The sequence below is a fragment of the Moschus berezovskii genome, chromosome 3 (genome assembly GCF_049115385.1).
Source record: "Moschus berezovskii isolate FMDL1 chromosome 3, NW_MosBer_1.0, whole genome shotgun sequence".
Classification (NCBI taxonomy): Eukaryota; Metazoa; Chordata; class Mammalia; order Artiodactyla; family Moschidae; genus Moschus; species Moschus berezovskii.
In genome coordinates this window covers 58,952,437-58,978,196 of record NC_142462.1, presented here as the reverse complement: position 1 = coordinate 58,978,196, position 25,760 = coordinate 58,952,437, and the positions used below count along the sequence as shown (strand labels likewise).

At 38.6% G+C, this 25,760-nt stretch overlaps 1 protein-coding gene across 1 annotated transcript in view; it reads left to right on the top strand.

The window, feature by feature from the left end:
• Positions 1-25,760, top strand: part of CFTR (CF transmembrane conductance regulator) — a 207,158-nt gene that overhangs the window by 170,684 nt on the left and 10,714 nt on the right. Inside the window, exons 23-24 of the mRNA XM_055420807.2 lie at positions 9,661-9,816; positions 22,765-22,854. Of these exons, the coding sequence (XP_055276782.2) occupies positions 9,661-9,816; positions 22,765-22,854 (246 nt within the window). The remainder of the gene's footprint in view (positions 1-9,660; positions 9,817-22,764; positions 22,855-25,760) is intronic.

The window sequence follows — 25,760 nt, the reverse complement described above, 5'->3', positions numbered from 1 at the left end:
ATATTACATATTATTTTCTTTTCTATACTAGATATTTGTATGATACTATAAATATTTATTATTGCATTAGTATATTTAGGCTCCCCAGGTGGCACGAGTGGTAAAGAACCCACCTGTGGATGCAGGAGATGCAAGAGATGTGGGTTTGATCCCTGGGTTGGGAAGATCCTGGGAAGGAGGGCGTGGCAACCCATTCCAATATTCTAACTGGATAATCCCATGGACAGAGTGGCGGGCTACAGTCTGTGGGGTTGCAGAGTGTCTGACACAACTGAAGTGACTTAGCACACACCCCCTTAGCTATATTAGATATTTCCTCTTTTCTGTAGCATTTAATGTTATAAATTTCCCTCTGCACTGCTTTTTCTACATACCACACAGTCTGATAAATTTCATTTTGATTTTCATTTGTTCAAAATATATTTAAGTTTCTCTTGAGATTTCTTTTTTAATCCATGTGCTGTTTAATGTCCAAATGTTTGGGGATTTTCCAGGTGTCTTTCTGTTCTTGATTTCTGGTTTAATTCCATTGTGGTCTGAGAACATACATTATATGAGATGCATTCTCTTAAATTCTTTATATTGTGTTTTATGCCCCATAATGTGATTTATCTTGGTGAATGTAATTTTCTCACTTCTGTGTCTGTCCGTTTTTGATAGTGTATTGAAGTCTTCATATATAATAGTGGATTCATCTGTTTCTCTTTGCAGTTCTGTCAGTTTTTGCCTCATGTATTTTGATACGCTGCTGTTAGATAAATACACATTAAACATAGTTATATCTTTCTGAACTATTATTGTCCCATTTATCATTATATGGTACTCCTTTTATATCTGATAATTTCTCTTGCTTTGATATCTGCTCTGTGTAAAATTAGTTCCTCCAACTGCCTTTGATTAGTGTTAACATAGTATATTTTTTTACTTTTATCTATATGTGCCTTTATATTTAAAATGGGTCTATTTATTTAAAGTGAAATTAGTCAGGGAAAGGAAAATATCATATGATTTCACTTATACTTGAAATCTAAAAATGAAAAAAAATGAGCAAATATAGCAAAATAGAAATAGAGTCGTACATACAATGAAAAGGTAATTGCCAGATGGGTGGGAGTGTGGGGGATGAGAGAAATCAGTGAGAGAGGCTGAAATTTTTTGAAGTAGGTGAGCGAGACTAAAATTTGCAATATTCATTTTCAACTAGTCCAAATCACCTTTTAAAAAACAGTACTAGAATACTTCACAGGTAATGGAAGTATGTTATTATAACAAAATAAAGTTGACCCTTGAACAGGATGGGTGTAAGGGGTACCCACCCTCTGTGCAGTCAAAAAATATTCGCTCTATTTACCCATAGTCCCTCTGTATCTATGATTCTACATCATCTGATTCAACCACATGTGAAAGTTGTAGCACTGTAGTGTTTGCTATTGAAAATGATCTGGGTGTAAGTTCAAATCTGTGTTGTTCAAGGGCCAGTTGCATTTCCACTTCCTCCCTCTTGTCCCTTGTATTGTGGCTGCCATTTATTTTACTTATAGAGAAACATAAACATACATAATTGAATACAGTGTTGCCCTTATTATTTTGAGCACAATGCTGTCTGTTAGATCAATTAAGAATTTAAAAAATGAAATTTCTTATTTTACCTTTACTGTTCATTTTCTGGTACTCTTCATTTATGTAGATCAGAATTTCTGACTTAAATGATTTTCCTGACAAACTTTTAAAGGCGTTTATTGGAAACCTGATCTACTAACCTCAGATTCCCTTGATTATTCTTTGAGAGAGTCTTTACTTCTCACTTACCTTTGAAGGATGATTTCATAAGGTACAGAATTCTAGGTTGGTGGCTTTTTTCTTTCAACACTTGAAATGTTTCACTCCATTCTTTTTTGAATGTTTTCTGAAGAATGGTTGAAGATAGAAGAATAGGTGGATTTAGTTCTTTTCTTTGTTACTTTATAAGTAAGGTGTTTTTTTCCTCTTGCTTCTTTCAAGATTTTTTCTTTATCTCTGATTTTCTGTCATCTGAATATCATGTGCCTGTATTAGTTTTTTGGCATTTATTCTGCTTGATGTTCTATGAGCTTCCTGGACCTGTGATTTAGTTTTTGACATTGATTTGGAGACGTTCTCAGTCACTGTTGTCTCAAACATTTTTGTTCCTTTCTGTCTGTCTTCTCTTTCTGATATTTCCATTAGTGGCACACGATACCTTTTGTAACTGTCCCATAGTTTTTGGATATTCTGAATTTTTTCTTTCAGGCTTTTTTCTCCTTGCTTTTTGGTTTGGAGGTTTCTGTTGTCATATCCTCAGGCTCACAGACTTTTTTCCTTTGCCATGTTCTGTCTCCTGTACCTACCATAAGCATTCTTCATTTCTGTTACCATGTTGTGTTGTATTTTATCTCTTGCATTTCTTTTTGAATTTTATTAACATTTCCTCCTCTCTGTTTACAATACCTGTTCCTGCATGTTTTCTACTTGTTTCATTAGTGCTTTTAGCATATTGTTCATAGTTGTTTTAAATTCCCAGACTGATAATTGTAACATTTCTGGTATATCTGACTGGCTCTGATGCTTGCTCAGTGTCTTCACGCTGTGTTTTTTGCCTTTTAGTATATGTTGTAAGTTTTCATTGACAAATGACACTATATTCTAGATAAAAGAAACTCAAATAATTAGGCCTTCACTAGTGTCAGGTTTGGGGTAAAGGGAAGTGTTCTATTGCTCTATAATTGTGTCTCTTTTACTGAGACTGTGCCCTTGGGCTTCACAAGTGCTTCTCAGATTTTTCTCCCCCTTTAGGTGCAGTAGTACACTTGTGTGGGCTGGTGCTGAATATTTTCCTTTCTTTGATCAGTTAGGTTCTAAAAAAAAAAAAATTAGGTTCAGTTCTGGTAAAATAGTTTCTCGTGAAGGAGGCTTTGTTAAGAAAAACAGGATGTTCTGGAATATTATAAAATTGTTGTTTCTCACCTCTTGCTGAGGATATCAGAAGATATTTCTGTGTACTTCATTGTGAGATTAACTGTTGGCAGTGAGCTCTTGGAGGTAATACTTATAAAAGTGTGTGAGTCTTCCCTATGAATGGCTCCCTGGGTGTTTTTTACTCGCAGACTTTAACACACTGAGCCTCCAGCAATTTGTTTAGATTACCCTAGGGCTTCCCAGGTGACACTAGTGGTAAAGAACCTACCTGCCTGGGAGGGAAGTTTGGGAGGGTGGGGACATGGATTCACCTATGGCTGATTGTAGGGATTATATTCAGTAGAGTCAAGGGATTAGATCCAATAAACAAACTGCCTGAAGAACTATGGATGGAGGTTTGTGACATTGTATAGGAGGCAGTGATAAAGACCATCCCTAAGAAAAAGAAATGCAAAAAGGCAAATGGTTGTCTGAGGAGGCCTTACAAATAGCCATGAAAAGAAGAGTAGCAAGAGACAAAGGAGAAAAGAAAAAATACATGCATTTGAATGCAGAGTTCCAAAGAATAGCAAGGAGAGATAAGAAAACCTGCCTCAGTGATCAGTGCAAGGAAATAGAGGAAAACCATAGAATGGGAAAGACTAGAGAGCTCTTTAAGAAAAATAGATACCAAGGGAACATTTCATGCTAAGATGGGAACCATAAAGGAGAGAAATGGTAGGGACCTAACAGAAGCAGACGGAGAAGGCAATGGCAAGCCACTCCAGTACTCTTGCTTGGAAAATCCCGTGAACGGAGGAGCCTGGTAAGCTGCAGTCCATGGGGTCGCTACGAGTCGGACATGACTGAGCGACTTCACTTTCCCTTTTCACTTTCACACATTGGAGAGGGAAATGGCAACCCACTCCAGTGTTCTTGCCTGGAGAATCCCGGGGACGGTGGAGCCTGGTGGGCTGCCATCTGTGGGGTCGCACAGAGTCGGACACGACTGAAGCGACTTAGCAGCAGCAGCAGCAGCAACAGAAGCAGAAGATATTAAGAAGAGGTGGCAAGAATACACAGAAGAACTGTACAAAAAAGATCTGCACGACCAAGATAGTCACGATGGTGTGATCACTCACCTAGAGCCAGACATCCTAGAATGTGAAGTCAAGTGGGCCTTAGGAAGCATCACTACAAACAAAGCTAGTGGAGGTGATGGAATTTCAGTTGAGCCCTTTCAAGTCCTAAAAGATGATGCTGTAAAAGTGCTGCACTCAATGTGCCAGCAAATTTGGAAAACTCAGCAGTGGCCACAGGACTGGAAAAGGTCAGTCTTCATTCCAATCCCAAAGAAAGGCAATGCCAAAGAATGTTCAAACTACCGCACAATTGCAGTTATCTCACACGCTAGCAAAATATTGCTCAAAGTTCTCCAAACTAGGCTTCAAAAGTACATGAACCGTGAACTTCCAGATGTCCAAACTGGATTTGGAAAGCAGAGGAAACAGAGATCAAATTGCCAACATCCGCTGGATCATCAAAAAAACAAGAGAGTTTCTGAAAAACATCTGCTTTATTGACTACACCAAACCCTTTGATTGTGTGGATCACAACAAACTGTGGAAAATTCTTTAAGAGATGGGAATACTATACCTTCTTACCTGCCTCCTGAGAAATCTGTATGCAGGTCAAGAAGCAACAGTTAGAATTGGATATGGAACAACAGACTGGTTCCAAATAGGAAAATAGTACATCAAGGCAGTATACTGTCACCCTGATTATTTAACTTATATGCAGAGTACATCATGAGAAATGCTGGGCTGGATGAAGCACAAGCTGGAATCAAGATTGCTGGGAGAAATACCAATAACCTCAGTTATGCAGATGACAACACCCTTATGGCAGAAAGCAAAGAGGAACTAAAGAGCCTCTTGATGAAAGTGAAAGAGAAGAGTGAAAAACTGGCATCAAACTCAACATTCAGAAAACTAACATGATGGCATCTGGTCCTATTACTTCATGGCAAATAGATGGGGAAACAGTGGAAATAGTGAGAGACTTTATTTTTGGGGGCTCCAAAATCATGCAGATGGTGACTGCAGCCATGAAATTAAAAAACGCTTACTCCTTGGAAGAAAAGTTGTGACCAACCTTGACAGCATATTAAAAAGCAGAGACATAACTTTGCCAACAAAGGTCCATCTAGTCAAAGCTATGGTTTTTCCAGTTGTCACGTATGGATGTGAGAGTTGGACTATAAAGAAAGCTGAGCGCCAAAGAATTGATGCTTTTGAACTTTGGTTTCGGAGAAGACTCTTGAGAGTCTGTTAGAATGCAAAGAGATCCAACCAGTCAATCCTAAAGGAAATCAGTCCTGAATATACATTGGAAGGACTGAATTTGAAGCTGAAACTCCAATACTTTGGCCACCTGATGTGAAGAACCGACTCATTAGAAAAGACCCTAATGCTGGGAAAGATTGAAGGTGAGAGGAGAAGGGGACGACAGAGGATGAGATGGTTGGATGGCACCACCAAAGCGATGAACATGAGTTTGAGTAGCCTCCGGGAGTTGATGATGGACAGGAATCCTGGCACCCTGCAGTCCATGAGGTTGCAAAGAGTCAGACAGGACTTAAGTGACTGAACTAAACTTTACTGAATCCCATCATGAAGGCTCCAGTCTTGTGACAAAATCACCTCCAAGTCACCCTACCTCCTACTATTGTCACAGTGAGGGGTTAGGGTTTCAATATATGAATTTAGGAGAGATACAAATATTCAGCCCATTACACAGCAAAAAGATAAAATAATATTTTCTGCAGAAAAATGGTTCAATCTTCGTATTAAAGCACTTTGTACATAGAAATTACTTCAGTGTTGAGAAATCCTTTTACTCACTAGTCTCTTAATTTAGGCTTTTAATTCACAGAATCTGTACTTTAAATTTTATTCTCAGTGCATGAGTAATGTAGCAAGTATTTCACAAGTTTAACTTAAAATAGTAACTTTATTTTTTTAAATAAATTTATTCATTTTAATTGGAGGCTAATTACAATATTGTAGTGGTTTTGCCATACATTACCATGAATCTGCCACGGGTGTACATGTGTTCCCCATCCTGAACCCCCCTCCCGCCTCCCTCCCCAGCCCATCCCTCTGGGTCATGCCAGTGCACCAGCCCCGAGCACCCTGTCCCATGCATCGAACCTGGACTGGAGATCCATTTCACATATGATAATATACATATTTCAATGCCATTCTCCCAAATCATCCCACCCTCGACCTCTTCCACAGAGTCCAAAAGACTGTTCTATACATCTGTGTCTCTAAGAGTAACTTTAAAAAAGAAAGCTTATTTTTCTTTTCAGCCTCAAATAGTTTTTTCTTAAAAGCTTTTGATTTTTGCCTAAATTTTTAACAGCACTTTCCCCTCACTAGAATCTCTCTTTTCTTTTTCCTTTTCTTTTTCATCTCAAAGTATAGGCTAGGATTTTAATTTGGAGGTAGGTCATTCATGATAAACCTAGGTTTATCAAAATGCCTCAAATGACATATTGTATTTATTATAGTACTGGATAGTCCTGTGGTTAAATATATTTAATCAGACTTCAAGACCTAATCTGGATGAGTTTGTCTGCTTTCTGCATTTGTAATCTCTTTAAAATATTGAGATGCCAGAAACAATTCAAATAATATCAAGGGCTCAGGTCATAGCAGCATAAGCACCTAATATCTATTTGATTTTTTAAACACATATGACATTCTGTCTTGATAAAAACTGATGTGAAGTATTTGAATCATTCAGTTACTTATACCAATTTTGTGAAGAGCAGAGTCTCAAGAACTTATTACATTATGAATTATGTTAATAACAAACAGATCAATCAACATATAAAATTACAGTTATTGTAACTTTAGGGATCTAAATTTCATTTGATTTGACATTTGATTTATAGAGACTACAGGAAGATAAATGATAATTATAACAGTTTTCAATCTATTACAGTATTAAAAGTGGTGAATAAGACTCTGAGAAGAATGTACTGAAACTGTTCTTTCATGGTACAATGAAATTACAACTAGTACCAAATTCAACACTGTTTAACTCTCCACATAATGTTGTGATTTATCTTGATCCAAAATTATCAAAGAGGAGGTACATTGAAGTTACCAGAAAACATTGACTTAGAATTAGCATCTGTCTTAAAGGCTTATTTGCAGGAAATAAGCCTTATTCAATAGATCACTGAGAAGCCTTAAAACAAATCCCGGAAAAGAATTATTATGTGCCAAGTATATAAACAACAGAAGACTTTGTTAGGTATGAACCAATTAGGCATGTTGTTGAAAGCCATGTCTGACTTAATGCAATGCCAGCAGTTCAGCAATATAAGGAAACCAGAGAGATAGTTAAAACTGTATAGAGCTAAAGATTTACAAATTGTCCCTTAATCCAGTTTTATCCCAGTTTTATATTAAAAACTGGGATATAATCCAGTTTTATATTAAACCTAGATTTTCTAAACATTTAAATATTGTTTCTTAAGGAAAAATAATGTAGTCATGTGCCCTAATCATTAGAATCCTGGCTAATGATTTAAGAGTCTGAAGCTCAAGGAACTTATCATCAAAAGTTCTTGATATGACTTTAGAGCAGGTCACTTCCTGCTCTTGAATTTCCCTTCTCTTCTTTTTGCTCATGCCTCCCCTATACAAGGCATACTCAGATTGCTTCTACAGAGCTTTACTGTTGTGTTTGGAAAATCATCAAGTATGGTGAATGTGTTTGTACAAAGTGGGCTGATTCAGAAATAGAAGTGTGCATATGAAATTCGATAAGATTTTTAAATTGAATTGATCTTATGGTTAACCAAAATTGACTATATCCATAAATAAAATGTTTTTTATTTAGCACTTATGTGAAGGTGCTAAGAATTCAATAGAAAACAAGATAGATTACCCTGCCGTGTTGAACGTATATTCTTGGGGTGAACACAAGCAATAATCAAGAAAAGAATAAACAAAATAATTACCAATTGTGATCCATAGTATGAAGAACCTCAACACAGTGTTAATGTGTAACATTTTGTTTATCTGATTTCTGTTGTCTCAGAAGATAGGCATGTGTGCAAGTCCCATTATAGAGCTCTTATAATGGACAGAAAGACAATTGTATCACAGTTGTTTATCTGCTTACCCCAAAGACCTAGTTTACTTCCTAGGCCTTTCTGATTGGTATTTAATAGGTTAAAGGTTCCTAATTGGTATTCAATATGCTATTACTGTTGTGGATTTGTGTATGCTCTCAAGCATTTATTGTAGTCCCTAATTAGTTCTGATTTAGAAACTGTTACTAGTCTGTAATGAGATAAATATAGAAATTGAGAGTAAGAATTCAGAAATTCATGTTTTATTTTATACTTAGCTATGGATTGCAGAGAAGGCAAGGGCACCCAACTCCAGTACTCTTGCCTGGAAAATCCCATGGACTGAGGAGCCTGGTGGGCTGCAGCCCATGGGGTCGCTAAGAGTCGGACACGACTGATCTACTTCACTTTCAGGTTTCACTTTCATGCATTGGAGAAGGAAATGGCAATCCACTCCAGTGTTCTTGTCTGGAGACTCCCAGGGATGGGGAAGCCTGGTGGGCTGCTGTCTATGGGGTCACACAGAGTTGGACACAACTGAAGCAACTTAGCAGCAGCAGCAGCAGCAGCTATGGATTGGAAAGTAAAACACAAAATAAAATTAAAGTGTTTACCACAAATAGTGTAAAAAAGCATGATTCTACAAGACTGTTCAGCTCTCTTGTAAAAAGGCCACATGAGAAAAAAGAAATAGCAATAATGCAAGGGGAAAGAAAGAACTGTTGAGTGCCACTAAATTCTGAGCAGTTTATTCAGGGTTTCATTAATGACCTCGCTCAAAGCATCTTCCTCTAAGTGCTGGGTCTGAGCTGGCGTCACAACAGAGTCAGCTCCCTGTGGGCCACCTGAAGCACCTGCTGTCACCTTGCAGTGCATGGCCTTCTCAGTTCCATGCTGTGTTCTTACAGTCTTTAAGTAACAGGAATAGTTTTTTTTTTTCTTTCCCTTAATTTCCCTTTTGCTTCCTAAAATTCTGTTTTTGCCAATCAGAATGGATGGAAGAAGTTGATTTGACAACTGTCCAGGTACTTATCCACTGAGAAGTGGCAAGGCCCAACCTGTCTTTTGTGATAATGTGTAGCTCACTGAATTTATTCCCTCTTGTCAGGCCTGAACTTGACATTCACTTATTTTATTATGGACAGTATATGAATATTAGAACCCCTGTGGGTTTATTCGTCTTCAAGCATGTATTCACATTTGACTATATCAAGCTGTAGGTCTCTGCTTCTGGCCTGAGCCCATTCTCAAAAATTATGTGCTTTAAGACACTCTTTGTTTTCTTTAATGTGAAGTGGACCTTATTTTAACCTTTTTGCCATTAGTAAAAATCAGAGATAAATGAACTCAGCATCAGGGATTCAGTCCCTTATGGCCAGTTTCTATATTGTCTTCCAGAGTTGCTGTTTTCCAAATCAGTTTTAATCAGAATTGGAAGTATGCAAAAAGGTTTGAATTAATAAGTGAGACTTCCTGGATGATGATTAAAAAAAATGTTTTCCATGGGTTTTAAAAATTCATGTATAATATCAGATTGCATTTATGGTATTGTATCTGTGTGTCACAGGAGTAATTCCATCATTCTAATATTCTAGGTGGGCCTCTTGGGAAGAACTGGATCAGGGAAGAGTACTTTGTTACTGGCTTTTTTGAGATTGCTGAATACCAAAGGAGAAATCCAAATAGATGGTGTGTCTTGGGATTCAATTACTTTGCAACAGTGGAGGAAGGCCTTTGGAGTCATACCACAGGTAAGCAATACAGAAAAACTTAACTAGTGAAAAAGTGACTAAGCACATTTTCCCCATTATTTGACACTTGAACTCAAAAAATTCACGTTTCCCTGCAAAATATATTCCCTTTGTATTGCTGTCTTTTTTTTCTGTTTTGCAGTCTTTTCACAGGGAGTAAAAATATTTCTAGAAGTTTGGAATTCTCTGACATACAGTTGTTGACATATTAATAACGTTGATAGCTTTTTCCAGAAGATATAAGCCACAGCAGGAACATGGGGATTTTGTACTTAGCAACTTTTTTTATTCCTGCCTCAGTGGTCCCCAAGTTAGCAATCACAGCAGATTGAGAAATGTTTTGCAAGATGTAAAATATGCTGCTGAAATAACAAACTCTTGGAAGCATTACATAGTGGAGTTGAAAATTAGAAAGTGTAATGATTGTTTTTTGTTCTTTGAATAGAATGAACCATGTCAGATTAATCTGTAGCTTTTTTAAAAAATGTCACTCTTTGATTTGGGTTACAAAGGATCTTCAGCCTCACTGGTTTAGTATCATTCTATCTGTGTTATTGTGCAAAAGGGCTTTTTAATTATGCAAGAAATAGCAATAGTTCCATTTTTCAATGACCTTAATGGAAACCAAGAAATGCCTTTACTGGGACCAAGTCTGAAAGGCATGAACTGTATATCTTCTAGTATTTGTTCTCATCTCTATGGATATAGTCTCTGTTTTATGATCTCTTTGTATTAATGGGCACTAAGTCCATTCCACTACCATGGTTCTAACAATTCTCTGCTTTTAACACAAAATTAAAATGCCAGGGGCATCTCTGTGTAGATGGACTACAAATCTAACCTGAGAAAATGGCTTGTATTTCCTGATAGATTACCTCTGTGGAACATTTGCCCCTTTCATCTAATGAGGCACTAAATATTGTAACTGCTAGACAGATGCTTTTAATTCATTTGTCTAGACTTTGTCATGGTGCCAGAAGCTTCATCATGGATGAACTTTTAAAAACCGGTATTGTTTCTTCAGGAAAAAAAGAGGGATTGTTAGTGGGTGTGAAGATAAAGAAACACTGGGAATACAAGTATCCCGTGGTGACAGCATTAAGCAAGATAACAATGTTGAAGAGCTGGGGATAGAATCTGGTTGTCTAAGAAGCACTGCCATTCAATTGACTCTCTGTTTTCTGATCCCATTTTAAACTACAATAGTGAAGCTTTTGTTCTTTTTTGTTGTTCTTGTTTATACAGATCTGCTCATTAGAGTAATCAAAGCTCTAAGAAATAATTTCAGTTTCATTGGGGATCCTTTTGTTTATCTTACTTGTGATAGAGAGATTTTTGTTTTACTGTATGTTCTAAATAGAACCTAAATAGGGCTTCCCAGGTGGGGCAGTAGTAAAGAATCCGCCTGCCAATGCAGGGGTCGAAAGTGATGCAAGTTCCATCCCTAGGCTGGGAGGATCCCCTGGAGAAGGAAATAACAAACCTCTCCAGTTTTCTTGCCTAGGAAATCCCGTGGACAGAGGAGCCTGGCAGGCCCCTGTTCATGGGACCACAAAGAGCTGGGCATGACTGAGTTACTGAGCATGCACATGTTCTATTTAGGAACCCAAATATGTAAAGCATGGAGGAAAACCAAGTAGGCTAGAGTTATGAAAATTTTCTATCTTGACTTCTGTCAACATGAATCTTCCAAACTTCTTTTTTCCCTCTTCCATGGCATCAAGTTTTATTATAAATTAAACAAGAAATACTTTAAGCTATACCTTTATAAATGTGTGATCATGCTAATAATAAATGTTTCTCATTATACATGTATACAACCCTGGTTTCTGGGACAGTCTTCCGGTATCTCAAGGATGTCTGTAAGACAGAAAGTATTATTTCTTCTATAGTAACATCTTGAGAATGATAAATGAATGCCCAAGAGAGAAAGAGGGCAAACTCCTCAGACCTTTCTAACATTTAAATTAAGAGATGCTTTTATTTTCCCAACTTTCCTTTAAAAGTTCAAATTAAGTAATTTTTTTTCTTTCCTAGAGTTTGATCTTTAAAAAGTGGCAAGAAGATATTAAAAATCCAGGAAGTATTTTTCTTTGCTTTTTCATCTTTTTTTTTTTCCCTTCTGTCTTCCTGATCTTGCAAGACCATAGTTCCCCAAGACCTCTGACACTTGAGATATCAGAGATCTCTAGATCAGTAAGTCACTTGTTTCCAGGTACATGAAACAAGAAACTTTGAACAGGAAACTTTCCTCTCCCTCAAAGAGATCCTGAGACATCAGCTGTGGAATCACAAGATGTCTTTAGTTTTTGCAAGTTCTTACTCTGTGTGTGTGTGTGTTCTTTCCTCCTGTAGCTAGAAATCTTAGAAAAGGTACCAGTGTGGAAAACAGTACATTGTGTACATTTTGAGGTGGTGCCTTCTTGAATTTGTTCTACTTTACCTCGAAGCTCTGAGAGCATGAAGAGGAGATAAAGAGGCCTATTGTCAGAGTCCCATTGACTTAGCCAGTTGAATACCAAGACTTAAAATTGTTCATTTGCCTTGAACCTTGTTAATCACTTAATTCAAGAAAAGCAGAAAAATAAGTTTAGTGTTAGAGCTTCAAATACAAATTTGAAAGGCTGCAAACTATTATTAGGGGATGACTCGGCCTATTCCTTCAGTGAGACTCTTTGATCTGAAAGTGATCTGTACCGACACAGTGTAGTGTCTTTTGCTGTGAGGGCTATCAGATAGGGTCAAATAATGTATCTGTAGAGCTGAACAATGATATTGTATGTGCAACACTTCTCATTCAATTTCACAGTAATTAACAATTTAATACTTAGTTACTAAACAACTTCCACATGCTTTAAATGATAATAAGTACCATGGGTTCTGTACTTAAGGTATAAGATATTGAGGTGTCAGTCCAGCCCATGAGCATTCAGTGAGAACTCCTTGCTTTAAGTCAGGGATCAGAGGAATAAGCCAAAATGATAAATAGAGACAATTAAGTGTAGTGGTGAACAATGAGAGAATCATTCACATGATGAGAGAGAATCCAGCTCCAAGCTCTGTCATGGCTGCTTCCACCACAAACTGTATCCTTCCATCTTTTGCTCCCACTGCTGTGCTTTTCTCATCTTCTTAAATTCTCTATTGCACACAAAGTAAACTTTTTATGGCACCATTCCAGCTCTGTGCTTTGTCAAGTCAAAAACCTTTTAGAACACCCCTTTCTTCACGGATAATGTACAGATTTTTCCATTTGTGGTTTAGGTTCCTGATAATCTGGTTTCAACAACCTTTCTAGTCAGATCCACCACTCGTCACACCTGGCACTTTTAAGTTTCAGTCAAGCTGGACTTACTGTTCCATGGGAGATACCTCAATTTTTTCGCTTATTCCTCTCTCCCTGCATTTCCTCTGTCTGAGATGATCTTTCTTCAGTTGAGTCACTCTGGCATCTCAGAGGTTAACTCTGCCAGGTAGCCTTTTCTAACTCCTTCCCTTCTCCCTTTAAGCCTGACTCTAACCCCAACTCTCCACTCCCACATCCCAGTCCCAAGTGGGACGAGAACTTTGTTTATAAATCTCTCCTGGCACTTCTCTGTGTCTTATATTGGAATTATTTATGTATTTATTTAATTTCCACCCAGTATTGTAAACACTTTGTAGACATGCTAGTTAAGGAAGCAGATTTAAACATGAAGTCATCAACAATCAGAAGATTAGCAAGAAGGCTGTAGTAGAAACGCAAAATAAAACACAGATTTTTTTTCCTCTTACTGTTTTTTCTATCTCTTATATAGCACATACAACAGCTTGCATATAGGAATTCATTACACATATTTTTTGGCTGAGTCATGAAATGCTTGCTCTCATTCCCAACAGGTTGTGGTTCTGCCAGTATCTGTATTTTACTAGTATTATAATCTTTGGCAAGTTATTTAATTTCTCTAAGCCTCAATTTCCTTGTCTGTAAAATAGGTATAATGGTAGTACCTACTTTATTGGGGTTTTATGAGGATTCAATGAGTAAAGGGATAAATAAGTTGAAGCACTTAAACTACTTCCTGGCATGTGTTGAGTGTAATACAATACACTCTTGTTCTAGTTGTTACTTTATAGTTCCTTGAGAATAGGGATCATGTCTCTTTCATTTCTATATTGGAAAGGAAGTGAATGAATGAGTATTGACAGTTTCACAGAGAAGATGATGATGAAAGTGGGCCTTAACGGGTCATAAAATGTCTTGGTTTTAGAAAGGTTGGGGGCAGGGAATTGTGGAGAGGATATTCCAGGATACCAGAGAGGCATTTTATAAGCCACTACAGAGATGAAAACTAGAATAAGAATTGGGGGACAATAGGCAGAGAAGACCATCTGTTAGGAAGCATTAGGAGAAAGAGGGAGACTTGATTCATACTAAAGTGGTCTAGTGAGGAGTGGGTTGAGCCTTCTTGAGCTGGGAGGTAGGTGGTAAAGGGCAGCAGAAGAGTATGCCATGCTAGCAGCTTGTGGACAGTGGAATTCAGTAGGCAGGACAGGGAGCAGGGAGATGGGCTCAGAAACTCCCTAGCTGTGATGTGTAAGAGCCTGAACTAAAGTGAATAGGATGTAGGGCATTGGGCGTGGAGTGCTGAATTTAATGGAGAAAAGGAAAATGACTGGTGTGGGTATTAGTACAACACAATTGTCCTGTTTCTGAGCCTAAAAATTGGAAATTTATGGTAATTTAGTCAGATCTGGAAAACATGGTTTGGTGTTATTTCTAAAAGTGTATATTAAAACATTGTAATGTAAAATGTGAAAAATGACTTTATAGAAACATAATTTGAACATGTTACAGTCATTTATATACAAATAAATGATTTGTACATCAAAATTGTAGTTATTTTTATCAACCTTAAACACTTTTGACTAATAAAATTCACCTAGTTTTTTTTACTCGATGTTCCTAAAAGTAAAGCAGCATTTATTTTTTAGACATTCTGTAATGACACCTTAGGATCTTGATTTGTTCAAGATTTTAATTGCACAGATTTAACTTATAATGGAGTTTTGCAAACATTGCCAAAAGGTGAGATCACAGACACAGTGATGCTTATAAGTATTCGGGTCACATTTTAATAAAACTATATACAGTCTTTGTACATAAGTATATATATACACATATATATGTATGAAGGTATATATATATATAGTATATAACATATTTTATATATTAAAATATATGTACGCTTCCCAGTTTTGTGCTTGTGGTAAAGAACCTGCCTGTCAATTCAGGATATGTGAGAGTCTCAGGTTTGATTCCTAAGTCAGGAAGATTCCCTGAAGGAGGGCATGTCAACCCACTCTGGTATTCTTGCCTGGAGAATCCCTTGGATAGAGGAGTCTGATGGGCTGTAGTCCATAGGGTCACATAGAGTCAGACATGGCTGAAGTGACTTCACATGCTATACATATACATATTTCCCTTCTGAGCCAAAACAAAACAATACTATTCTTAAAGATAAGTCATTCCTCCCACTTATTTAATTTATCCTACATTTAGTAACCACAGAAGCCAGATCCTTTTTTGTTTTTCATCTGACATCCAAGACTAAAGCATGATATCTGTTGCTGTGATGCGTGACCAGCTCCGAGCATTCCACCCAGGCTTGCCATCTCCAGTTGAGTGGTTGAGGAGTGAGCTTCAGGGAAGAGATAAGTCAGGTGGTGAACGATGGTGCTCTCTTTGTTCTTCCTTGAGTCCCAAGCATTGCTCTTTGTAGTGTACATACATGACATTAAATAAACATCAAATATTTGTACATTCTGATTTTCCTACTAGTGAACATTTTCTTGAAAGAGAAGCAGCAGATCATTGTGATTTATAGTTTCAGGGTTTGTTTTTTTTTTTTGCTGCACAATCAGACTGTGCCAACTTGGTCAAACCATATAACTTCTCAGGATCCGGCTGTTTCATTCATACACCGGGGAAAGGACATACGTGACCTCCAAGGGCATCTCACCTTTAGAGATGAGTTTGTAGAAACACAAATTTCAGTAGTATAGAAAACAATAAGATACCCACTGGCACTCCTCAGAAAACAAGTGAGTGCCAGACACTGTAAGATGAGAATGGCATGTTTGATTAACTGTGTGAAATTGAATTCCGACTGAACCACTTTAATTTTTCTTTAAAGTTAAAATGAAAGTATTGATACTTTTTTATGCTAGACTATAAACTGTAAACAAAAGACCTATAGAATTTGTCATGTCACATCATGTTTAGTTGCTTTAGTCGTGTCCAGCTCTTTACGATCCTATGGACTGTAGCCCTTCAGGTTCATCTGTCCATGGGATTCTCTAGGCAAGAATCCTGGAGTGGGTTGCCATGCCCTCCTCCAGGGATATACCATGCCCTCCTCTTCCAGGGATCGAGCCCAGGTCTCCCACGTTGAATGCAGATTCTTTACCACCTGAGTCACTAGGGAAGCATGGTATCAAACCCACTACATCTAAAACTTTTGGATGTCTGAAAGTGAAAAGTGAAAGTGTTAGTCACTCAGTTGTGTCTGACTCTTTGCGACCCTGTGGACAGTAGCCCGCCAGTCTCTCCTGTCCATGGAATTCTTCAGGCAAGAATACTGGAGTGGGTAGCCTTTCTCTTCTCCAGGAGTTCTTTCCAACCCAGGGATCAAACCCAAGTCTCCTGCACTGCAAGCAGATTCTTTACCAACTGAGCCACCAAGTCTTAGTATAGCTTCAACAAATAACTTTCTTCCTTCATAATTTTGAATATGTATCTATTTTGCATAAAATTAATTAACACATGTAAATTATCAGGCTACTGTGAAAAAAGGTGTACCTTTTCTCAAGCTGTTACAAAGAAACATTAAAGCTTTAACGGGCTGTTATTATTATTCATTTAAAGACACTGGGTTTTGGTAGCTATTCTTCCATAAGGAAGAAAAATAATATTTGCTGAACTCTATTGATATTTTCATAGTTTTATTTCTTATGTTCCCATCAGCCCATTTATTTATTCAGACAATATTTACTGAGCATACACAGTGTAAGGCCTGTGTGCTAATGACGGGTTACACAGCAGTTATGGTCTAGTAGAAGAGTAAGACATTAAAAACAAAATGCTCATAATGCATGTTTAATTTTATTAATAATATTCACTGTATGCTGTGAAAGTAAAGTATAGGTATTATGATGTCCTATATTGAGGGACCTTATTTGGTTTTAAGAATCAAGAGAGATTCTCTGAGGAAGTGACATTGAACTTGAGACCTGAAAAATACAGTTGGCCATAAGAAGAAGACAGGAGATGAGATTCCCATGCAGGAAGGATAGAACATGTGAAGTGAACTGAGGAATTGAAAGAAAGCCAGGTGGCTGGAGTGAAAAAGGGAGTGGAGAAGACAGGGGCACTAGATGAGCCAGACAGAGTGAAAGAGGTTGCACAATGGTGGATCTGTAGGTCATCTTAAGGGTCTTACATTTTGCCCTGAATGTAATGGAAAACCATTGAAGGTTTTTTTTTTTTAATTTAAAAAAATGTTTATTTTTGACCCTGTTGGGTCTTGGTTATTGCATTCAGGCTTTCTCTAGTTGCAGTGAGTGGAGGCTACTCCACTCTTGCTGTTCATGGGCTTCTCATTGAGGTGGCTTCTCTTGTTGCAGAGCACAGGAGCAAGGGAATGCAGGCTTCAGTAGTTCCGTATGTGGGCTCAGTAGTTGTAGCGCACAGGCTTATTTTCCCCGAGGGATCTTCCTGGACCAGGGATCGAACCCATGTCCCCTGCACTGGCAGACAGAGTCCTAACCACTGAACTACCAGGGAAGTCCCCACTGAAGGTTTTTTAAAAAAGGTTAACGACAAGATCTAATTTATATTGATGGGGATTTCTTTGGTTTCTAAAGAAAGGAAATAGGAGGTTCTTACAGTGTTCAGAGAAAGATGCTGGTAGCTTGAAATGTGGTAGCCGAAGTGATAGAGAAATAAATGGCTTTGAGATATATTGGGTGAACAATCCACAGGACTGATGATTAATTCCTTTTGTGATTATCAGGGAGAAAGATAAGTCATGCATAACTCTAAATTTTGTGGATTGATAAAATCAAGGGCTTCTGTGATGGCTCAAATTGTTAAAACTCCACCTGCAATGTGGGAGACCTGAGTTCTGTCCCTGGGTTGGGAAGATCCGCTGGAGAAGGGACCAGCTACCCACTCCAATATTCTGGCATGGAGAATTCCATGGACAGAGGAGCCTGGAGGGCTACAGTCTAGTTCAGTTCAGTTCAATTGCTGAGTTATGTCCGACTCTTTGTGACCCCATGGATTGCAGCATGCCAGGCCTCCCTGTCCATCACCAACTCCCGGAAATACTCAAACTCATGTCCCATTGAGTCTGTGATACTATTCAATCATCTCATCCTCTGTCCTCCCCTTCTCCTCCTGCCTTCAATCTTTCCTGGCATCAGGGTCTTTTCCAATGAGTCATTTCTTCACATCAGGTGGCCAAAGTACTGGAGTTTCAGCTTCAACATCAGTCCTTCCAATGAATATTCAGGACTGATTTCCTTTAGGATGGACTGGTTGGATCTCCTTGCAGTCCAAGGGACTCTCAAGAGTCTTCTCCAACACCACAGTTCAAAAGCATCAATTCTTTGGCGCTCAACTTTCTTTATAGTCCAACTCTCACATCCATACATGACTACTGGAAAAACCATAGCTTTGACTAGATGGACCTTTGTTGGCAAAGTAGTGTCTCTGGTTTTTAATATGGTATCTAGGTTGGTCATAATTTTTATTCCAAGGGACTAGCACCTTTTAATTTCATGGCAGTCACCACCTGTAGTGATTTTGGAGCTCAAAAAAATAGTCTCTCATTGTTTCCCCATCTATTTACCATGAAGTGCAATGATCTTCATTTTCTGAATGTTGAGTTTTAAGCCAACTTTTTCACTCTCCTCCTTCACTTTCATCAAGAGACTCTTAAGTTTTTCTTTGCTTTCTGCCATAAGTGTGGTATCATCCGCATATCTGAGGTTATTGATATTTCTCACAGCAATCTTGATTCCAGCTTGTGCTTCATCCAGTCCAGCGTTTCTCATGATATACTCTGCATATAAGTTAAATAAACAGAATGACAGTATATAGCCTTGACGTACTCCTTTCCCGATTTGGAACCAGTCTGTTGTTCCATGTCCAGTTCTAACTGTTGCTTCCTGACCTGCATACAGGTTTCCCAAGAGGCAGGTCAGGTGGTCTGGTATTCCCATCTCTTTCAGAATTTTCCACAGTTTGTTGTGATCCACACAGTCAAAGGCTTTGGCATAGTCAATAAAGGAGAAGTAGATGTTTTTCTGGAACTCTTGCTTTTGGATGATCCAGTGGATGTTGGCAATTTGATCTCTGTTTCCTCTGCCTTTTCTAAATCCAGCTTGAACATCTTGAAGTTCATGGTTCACGTATTGTTGAAGCCTGGCTTGGAGAATTTTGCTATTACTTGGAGTAATTTTCCCATTACTTTGCTAGCGTGTGAAATAACAGCAATTGTGCAGTAGTTTGAACATTCTTTGGCATTGCTTATCATTGGGATTGGAATGAAAACTGACCTTTTCCAGTCCTGTGGCCACTGATGAATTTTCCAAATTTGCTGGCATATTGAGTACAGCACTTTCACAGCATCATCTTTCAGGATTTGAACTAGCTCAATTGGAATTCCATCACCTCCACTAGCTTTGTTCATATTGATGCTTCCTAAGGCCAGCTTGGGAGAAGGCAGTGGCACCCCACTCCAGTACTCTTGCCTGGAAAATGCCATGGATGGAGGAGCCTGGTAGGCTGCAGTCTGTGGGGTCGCTAAGGGTCAGACACGACTGAGCGACTTCACTTTCACTTTTCACTTTCATGCATTGGAGAAGGAAATGGCAACCCACTCCAGTGTTCCTGCCTGGAGAATCCCAGGGATGGGGGAGCCTGGTTGGCTGCCATCTATGGGGTCGCACAGAGTCGGCCACGACTGAAGTGACTTAGCAGCAGCAGCAGCAGCAAGGCCAACTTGACTTCACATTCAAGGATGTCTGGCTCTAGTTGAGTGATCACACCATCGTGATTATCTGGGTCGTGAAGATCTTTTTTGTACAGTTCTTCTGTGTATTCTTGCCACCTCTTCTTAATATCTTCTGCTTCTGTTAGGTCCCTACCATTTCTGTCCTTTATTGTGCCCATCTTTGCATGATATGTTCCCTTGGTATGTCTAATTTTCTTGAAGAGATCTCTAGTCTTTCCCATTCTATTGTTTTCCTCTATTTCTTTGCATTGATCACTGTTCTACAGTCCATGGGTTCACAAAGAGTCAGACATGAATGAGTGACTTTCATTTTCAAAATAAAGGTACTATCTGTCAAAATGAAAAAGCCCAGAGGTAGAGTAGATTTTAGAAAATCAAAAAATGTGACATCTTCCCCATTTTACAGTAACACTGAAACTTAAAAAGATTGGGTTCTTGTTCATAGGTACACTTGCTGGGTAAGAACTGCATTGTCACAGCATCTGCACAAGGCACCTTGCATTTAACAAACTTCTGTGTTTGCTTTGATGTTATAATACCGTCAGCCTCTACCTGTGGTCCTCCAGAATGTTGGCATTTTTCCATTTAGCCAAAGTAAAATTTCATATTGTGCTGTTCCATTGGATACATATGTCCCTGTGAAAGTTACAAGGACACTATAGCCCAAATAAAAGCCTTTGAATCAGGTCCTGCATAGGAAGAGAAAGCTAAACTCTCAATTCACAGTGTAGGTACTGAGCCTGTGGTTTGAGGGACAGATAGCAGTGCTTGAATTGACAACTGTGCTGCTGAGTGCTAATGGGCTCTTTATGGACCCACTGGGCTTCTTCTGCACAACTTTTAATCTTTCCTAAGCTCCAGACCAGGAATCAAAAATGGTCTGCCCAGGACTTGAGGAGTTTTGCTATGAATTTGAGGAGCACTCTAAAGGTTTGAATTCCAACTCTGCAACTACTAGCTCAGTAACCTTGGGCAAGTCACTTAACTTCTCCCAACTGTGATTTATTCATGAACATCAATAAGATCTGTCTCATTAAATTTATATGAAGATTAAAAGAGACAACACATTTAAAGAGTCTTATCTGGCCCGTAGTAAGCTGGCCATAGACTCTGTTGTAGCCTCTGAGTTCCTGGTAGAGATAACTTTAGTGAAGTGATCCATTGTCTGATACTTCGTAAACCCTTACAGTTGTTATTTCACATCTTTCTCAATAATGCTAGAAATTTTCATATGAAGAAAACATTAAAAGAAAGTATGTGAAAGACAGTAAATGCAAAATTCCATTGGCAAGCCTTTGAACTTTAGATACTAAATAAACCTGATTGCTTCAGTAATAAATTGACTGGCATTCTCAGAGCCACTTCTTATTTAATTCTCTTTACTTTATCAGAATCTCTCAATAGCATACATTGTCTGTTCTCTTTAGCTTATTTGGACATTACTTTCATTTGAGAGCTTGGAGGAGGATGTACAAAAATATATCCATCACCTCTTATGAGCTCATGAGTCATATATTGTCTCTTACGCTCACTTCTGTAAAGCAGTGGAAGCATCCCTTAGGAACTGATTTGATGCAAATTAAGAAATACCAGCATAATCTTGTTGCCTTCTGCAGAGGGATCCTGAGCTATTTGGCAACAATCTTATTCCTTATGCCATAAATTATGCCCCAGGGTAGGAGGTCTCAAATAGGACTATCCTTGAACTTGACTGTCATGGCAAGGCACAGACACCATTCATCTGGGGCCAGCTTACCTTCTGTAGTTCCTCACAGATCAGATGGGTGCTGAGCATTCTCTCTCAGTCTAAGGCAGCTAGTGAAAATTAAATATTCAAAAATTTAGTTAGCAGTTCTCCTGACTGTGTTATTAACCAAGGGCAAAAGAAAAAAGGTAAAGAAAAAAATTTTCTGAATGTTAATATCAAAATTATTTTTCAGTTCACCCATATATACAGAGAGAGACCTAAATATTATTATTGTTGTTGCATTTCCCAATGAGGCAGTGATTTTCTTAATTTTTTTTTATTCATATAGGCAGACTTAAGTAGACGGTGATGTAGCAAGCAAGGGTGATAGCTGTGCGGTGTTCCTTAACAGGAAATTAGATTGCCAGTTTGCCACCTCAGCACGATCCATCTCATCTGCCCCCTTTCCCTCTGTGACATGCAGTCAGATACACGAATATTTGACTGTCATTCTTTCACTGAATTCTAAGTTATAACTCTTTCCTGTGCCTGTCTAGGTACACGTGTACCTTGGTTTATAGACCATATGAACATATGTGTTTGAGTGTCTGTAAATTAATACAGTTCCAAAGTCCCTTAGGAGGCTAGGATTATGAAAGAAATCCAAGGAAAATACCGGAGCCAAATAAGAACTTTGTTCTAACAACTTCATTATAACTCATAAGCATAATTTTTTTTTGGCCACACTGCACAGTATGTGGAACATCCCTGACCAGTAATGAGACTCATATCCTCTGCTGTGGAAATACGGAGTCTTAACCACTGAACCACCAGGGAAATCCTCATAAGCATAATTTTTAACTTTATATTATATTTGCTTATAATAATATTGCTCTGAATAAAAAATTTTAATTTCCCACAGCTTAAAATGATCTCAATTTCTTTATCCTAAGGACATAGAAGTTAGATAAGTATTCACAAGGGATTTCAGATCTGGCTGTTAATATTTTATTTCTTTAAAAAAGATACCAAGCAAATATAAAAATTTTACAAATTAAAACTGCGTGGTAAGTGCATGGATGTTTTATTATTTTATTTTAAAATATTTTTTCTGTTAGGGATATTTCACAATAAAATAAGGGAAATATACAAAGATGTTTAGGTTATTCATGTTTTCCTCTTTTTTTGTTGTTATTATAGAAAGTATTTATCTTTTCTGGAACATTTAGAAAAAACTTGGATCCCTATGGACAGTGGAGTGATCAAGAAATATGGAAAGTTGCAGATGAGGTAAGGATGCTAACTGAAATGATTTTGGAAAGGGTTGCTCATATACACACAAGATTGGTTATCATAGCTAAGATCATTCTGTATACTTACCTTTGTGCATGTCGGTACACGTGTGTGTATAAATTTAAAATGGGAAACTCTAATACTCCTGGAGCACCCAACTCTTTGAATTAGACTTTTCCTCAGTGGCCAGTCAGGCTCCAGGGCCAGCATCACTTTGGCCTTCCTCCAGAATGTGCATCACTGAGACATGAACTAGGAGAGACCTAGACACCTACAGCTGCTGCTGCTGCTGCTGCGTCACTTCAGTCGTGTCCGACTCCGTGTGACCCCATAGACGGAAGCCCACCAGGCTCCCCCGTCCCTGGGATTCTCCAGGCAAGCACACTGGAGTGGGTTGCCATTTCCTTCTCCAATGTGTGAAAGTGAAAAGTGAAGTCGCTCAGTCGCGTCCGACCCTTAGCGACCCCACGGACTGCAGCCTACCAGGCTCCTCCATCCATGGGATTTTCTAGGCAAGAGTACTGGAGTGGCTTGCCATTGCCTTCTCCGAGACACCTACAGCACACCGGGGTTATTCACAGTCCAGAGACGCTTCTGTCCGTACCTTCTCATCTATTCCCCGTCTGGCTTCTGAAGGTTTCCCAGAACAAGAACACAGCTTTGCTTTGATGTGATACTCTTCTCGGGAAGCACAGGTTTAGCAAAAGGGCGGTGATCATTTTAGAGGAGCTACAGGTGGCTGCAGTCTTCTCTGAAAGTCACCAGGAGTCAACTGCCAGCGGTAGCGTTGGTCATGAGCATCTCCATGCAAAATATGATACTAAATGACCTAGATGTGGCATGCTGTATTCTGTGAGGTCATTAGTACACCATAGGAAGTACATGGTTTGAAATGAAATCTAAATTCCTAAATAACAACCTGTATCATAATGAAATAACAGCCTGTTTATAAGGAACAAGTGGTTCATTATACTTGAAGGTATTATATGGAGGAATTTAGAGTTGGTGAAGAGCTTGAGTGGAAATCTTGGTTTGCTTGATAGACACTCTAGCTGTTAACTAATAATTTCTGAAATACAGGCATCGTATATAAGAAAGGAGAAGATAAGTTGTTCTAGTTTATTAAACTTGAGGTTTATGTCCAAAGATCTGAATGGTGCCCAACTACAGTTATGGGACTTAAGAACGCTAGATGAAAGGCCTTCTTAGGGAACAACTTTATCCCACTGTTTCCAGCATATTTGGAAATCTTTTTATTCCAAATTTTCTTTCCTTGTCTGCCTCCCTTCAGATTGGATCTTGCCAGGAGCTTTGAAATGCCCATGAGTTTAAACACTTACTTATTGAATATCTAACCTTAACATGCCCCTAATAAAATGCACTTAGATTAACCGTCTTCATTATCAAAGTTTCCTTATTACTGAACAAACGGGCTTTAAAGGAAACATTAACTAAATTGCAAGTGACACATTTTAAGGTCTTTGATGTGACTTCAGAGAATGAACTATAGGAACACAATGTGGTGGGAGAGAAACTTTGAAAGGAAGACAGAAGACTTTATAAAATCTGCAAGTATTGCCAAGTCACAATAAAATTTACAGGAAATCAGGGTCATAAAAATAAAGTTTTTGAAGACATGGTTAAGATTTTAAATGCCAGTATAATGCAGAAATTTTACCTGTTTAGATTTTTTATTTGATCAGCTCATATTTAGGTATATATTTTTAAAATAATTTGCTGTTCATAAAGTTGCTGCTGCTGTCCTTGTATTAATGTCATATATTTGAGGAGAAATGATGAATTTTTGTTGAAGTAGCCTGAAAATAGAGTACAGACAAAGCAGCAAAAGCCCAGAGAAGCAGAAAATATATTGGCTTAAAAGTTATGGGGTCTAAGTTTAATCCTATGTGGTTGATCCTATGCTTTGCCCAAATAGGACCACTTGGGGATGTGACCATTACTTACCTGGACAGGAGACTGGGACGAAAGATGTCAACCAGGACTGGCCAGGGAAGACTGAGATTGAATGTCATCTCATCTGGTCCTCTCTGTGACCTTAGTGTGACTTGTTTCTCTAGAGGGAAATGGACTGAGTTACAGCAGAGATTTAAACACTTGAATCTTATCCCAAGAGCACCTTCTTTGTAATTCCCCTTTCCCTGAAAGGGAAATCAAAAGAACTCATGAAGACAATGTCAGGCCAAGAAATACTCTATTCCTACCTTGGATTTGGCCCTACACTCCAGTGTGGAACCTTTGCACTTCTGAACTGGATCATGTGAAGCCATGAGGAACATGCCTAGTTACAAGCTCTAAGACTTGGGAGCAAAACTGGTGGCCAAAGCAGCTCTTTTACCCTTTGTGCCCTAGGCCCAGACCTTCATCCTGGCATTGAACGGCTTATCGTTTGATGGATGAATTTAAAGCAAGTCCAAGGGAGAGAAAGAGTTTTTGTCTATGACCTGAAACTATGAAAGTCTAAATTCCCCACCCCTAAACCACTGAAGACCAGATAGCTTCTACCTAGGAGCCCTGACTACCAGCTGTGTAGACCAAGAGAATTTCAAAGGAGGCTGAATCTTGAGGGAGGAAAAAAAAAGTAGACCCCTAACATTGCTACTGCTGCTAAGTCACTTCAGTTGTGTCCGACTCTGTGTGACCCCATAGATGGAAGTCCACCAGGCTCCCCTGTCCCTGGGATTCTCCAGGCAAGAACACTGGAGTGGGTTGCCATTTCCTTCTCCAATGTGTGAAAGTGAAAAGTGAAAGTGAAGTCGCTCAGTCGTGTCCGACCCCTAGCAACCCCATGGACTGCAGCCTACCAGGCTCCTCCATCCATGGGATTTTTCAGGCAAGAGTACTGGAGTGGCTTGCCATTGCCTTCTCCGACCCCTAATATTGTG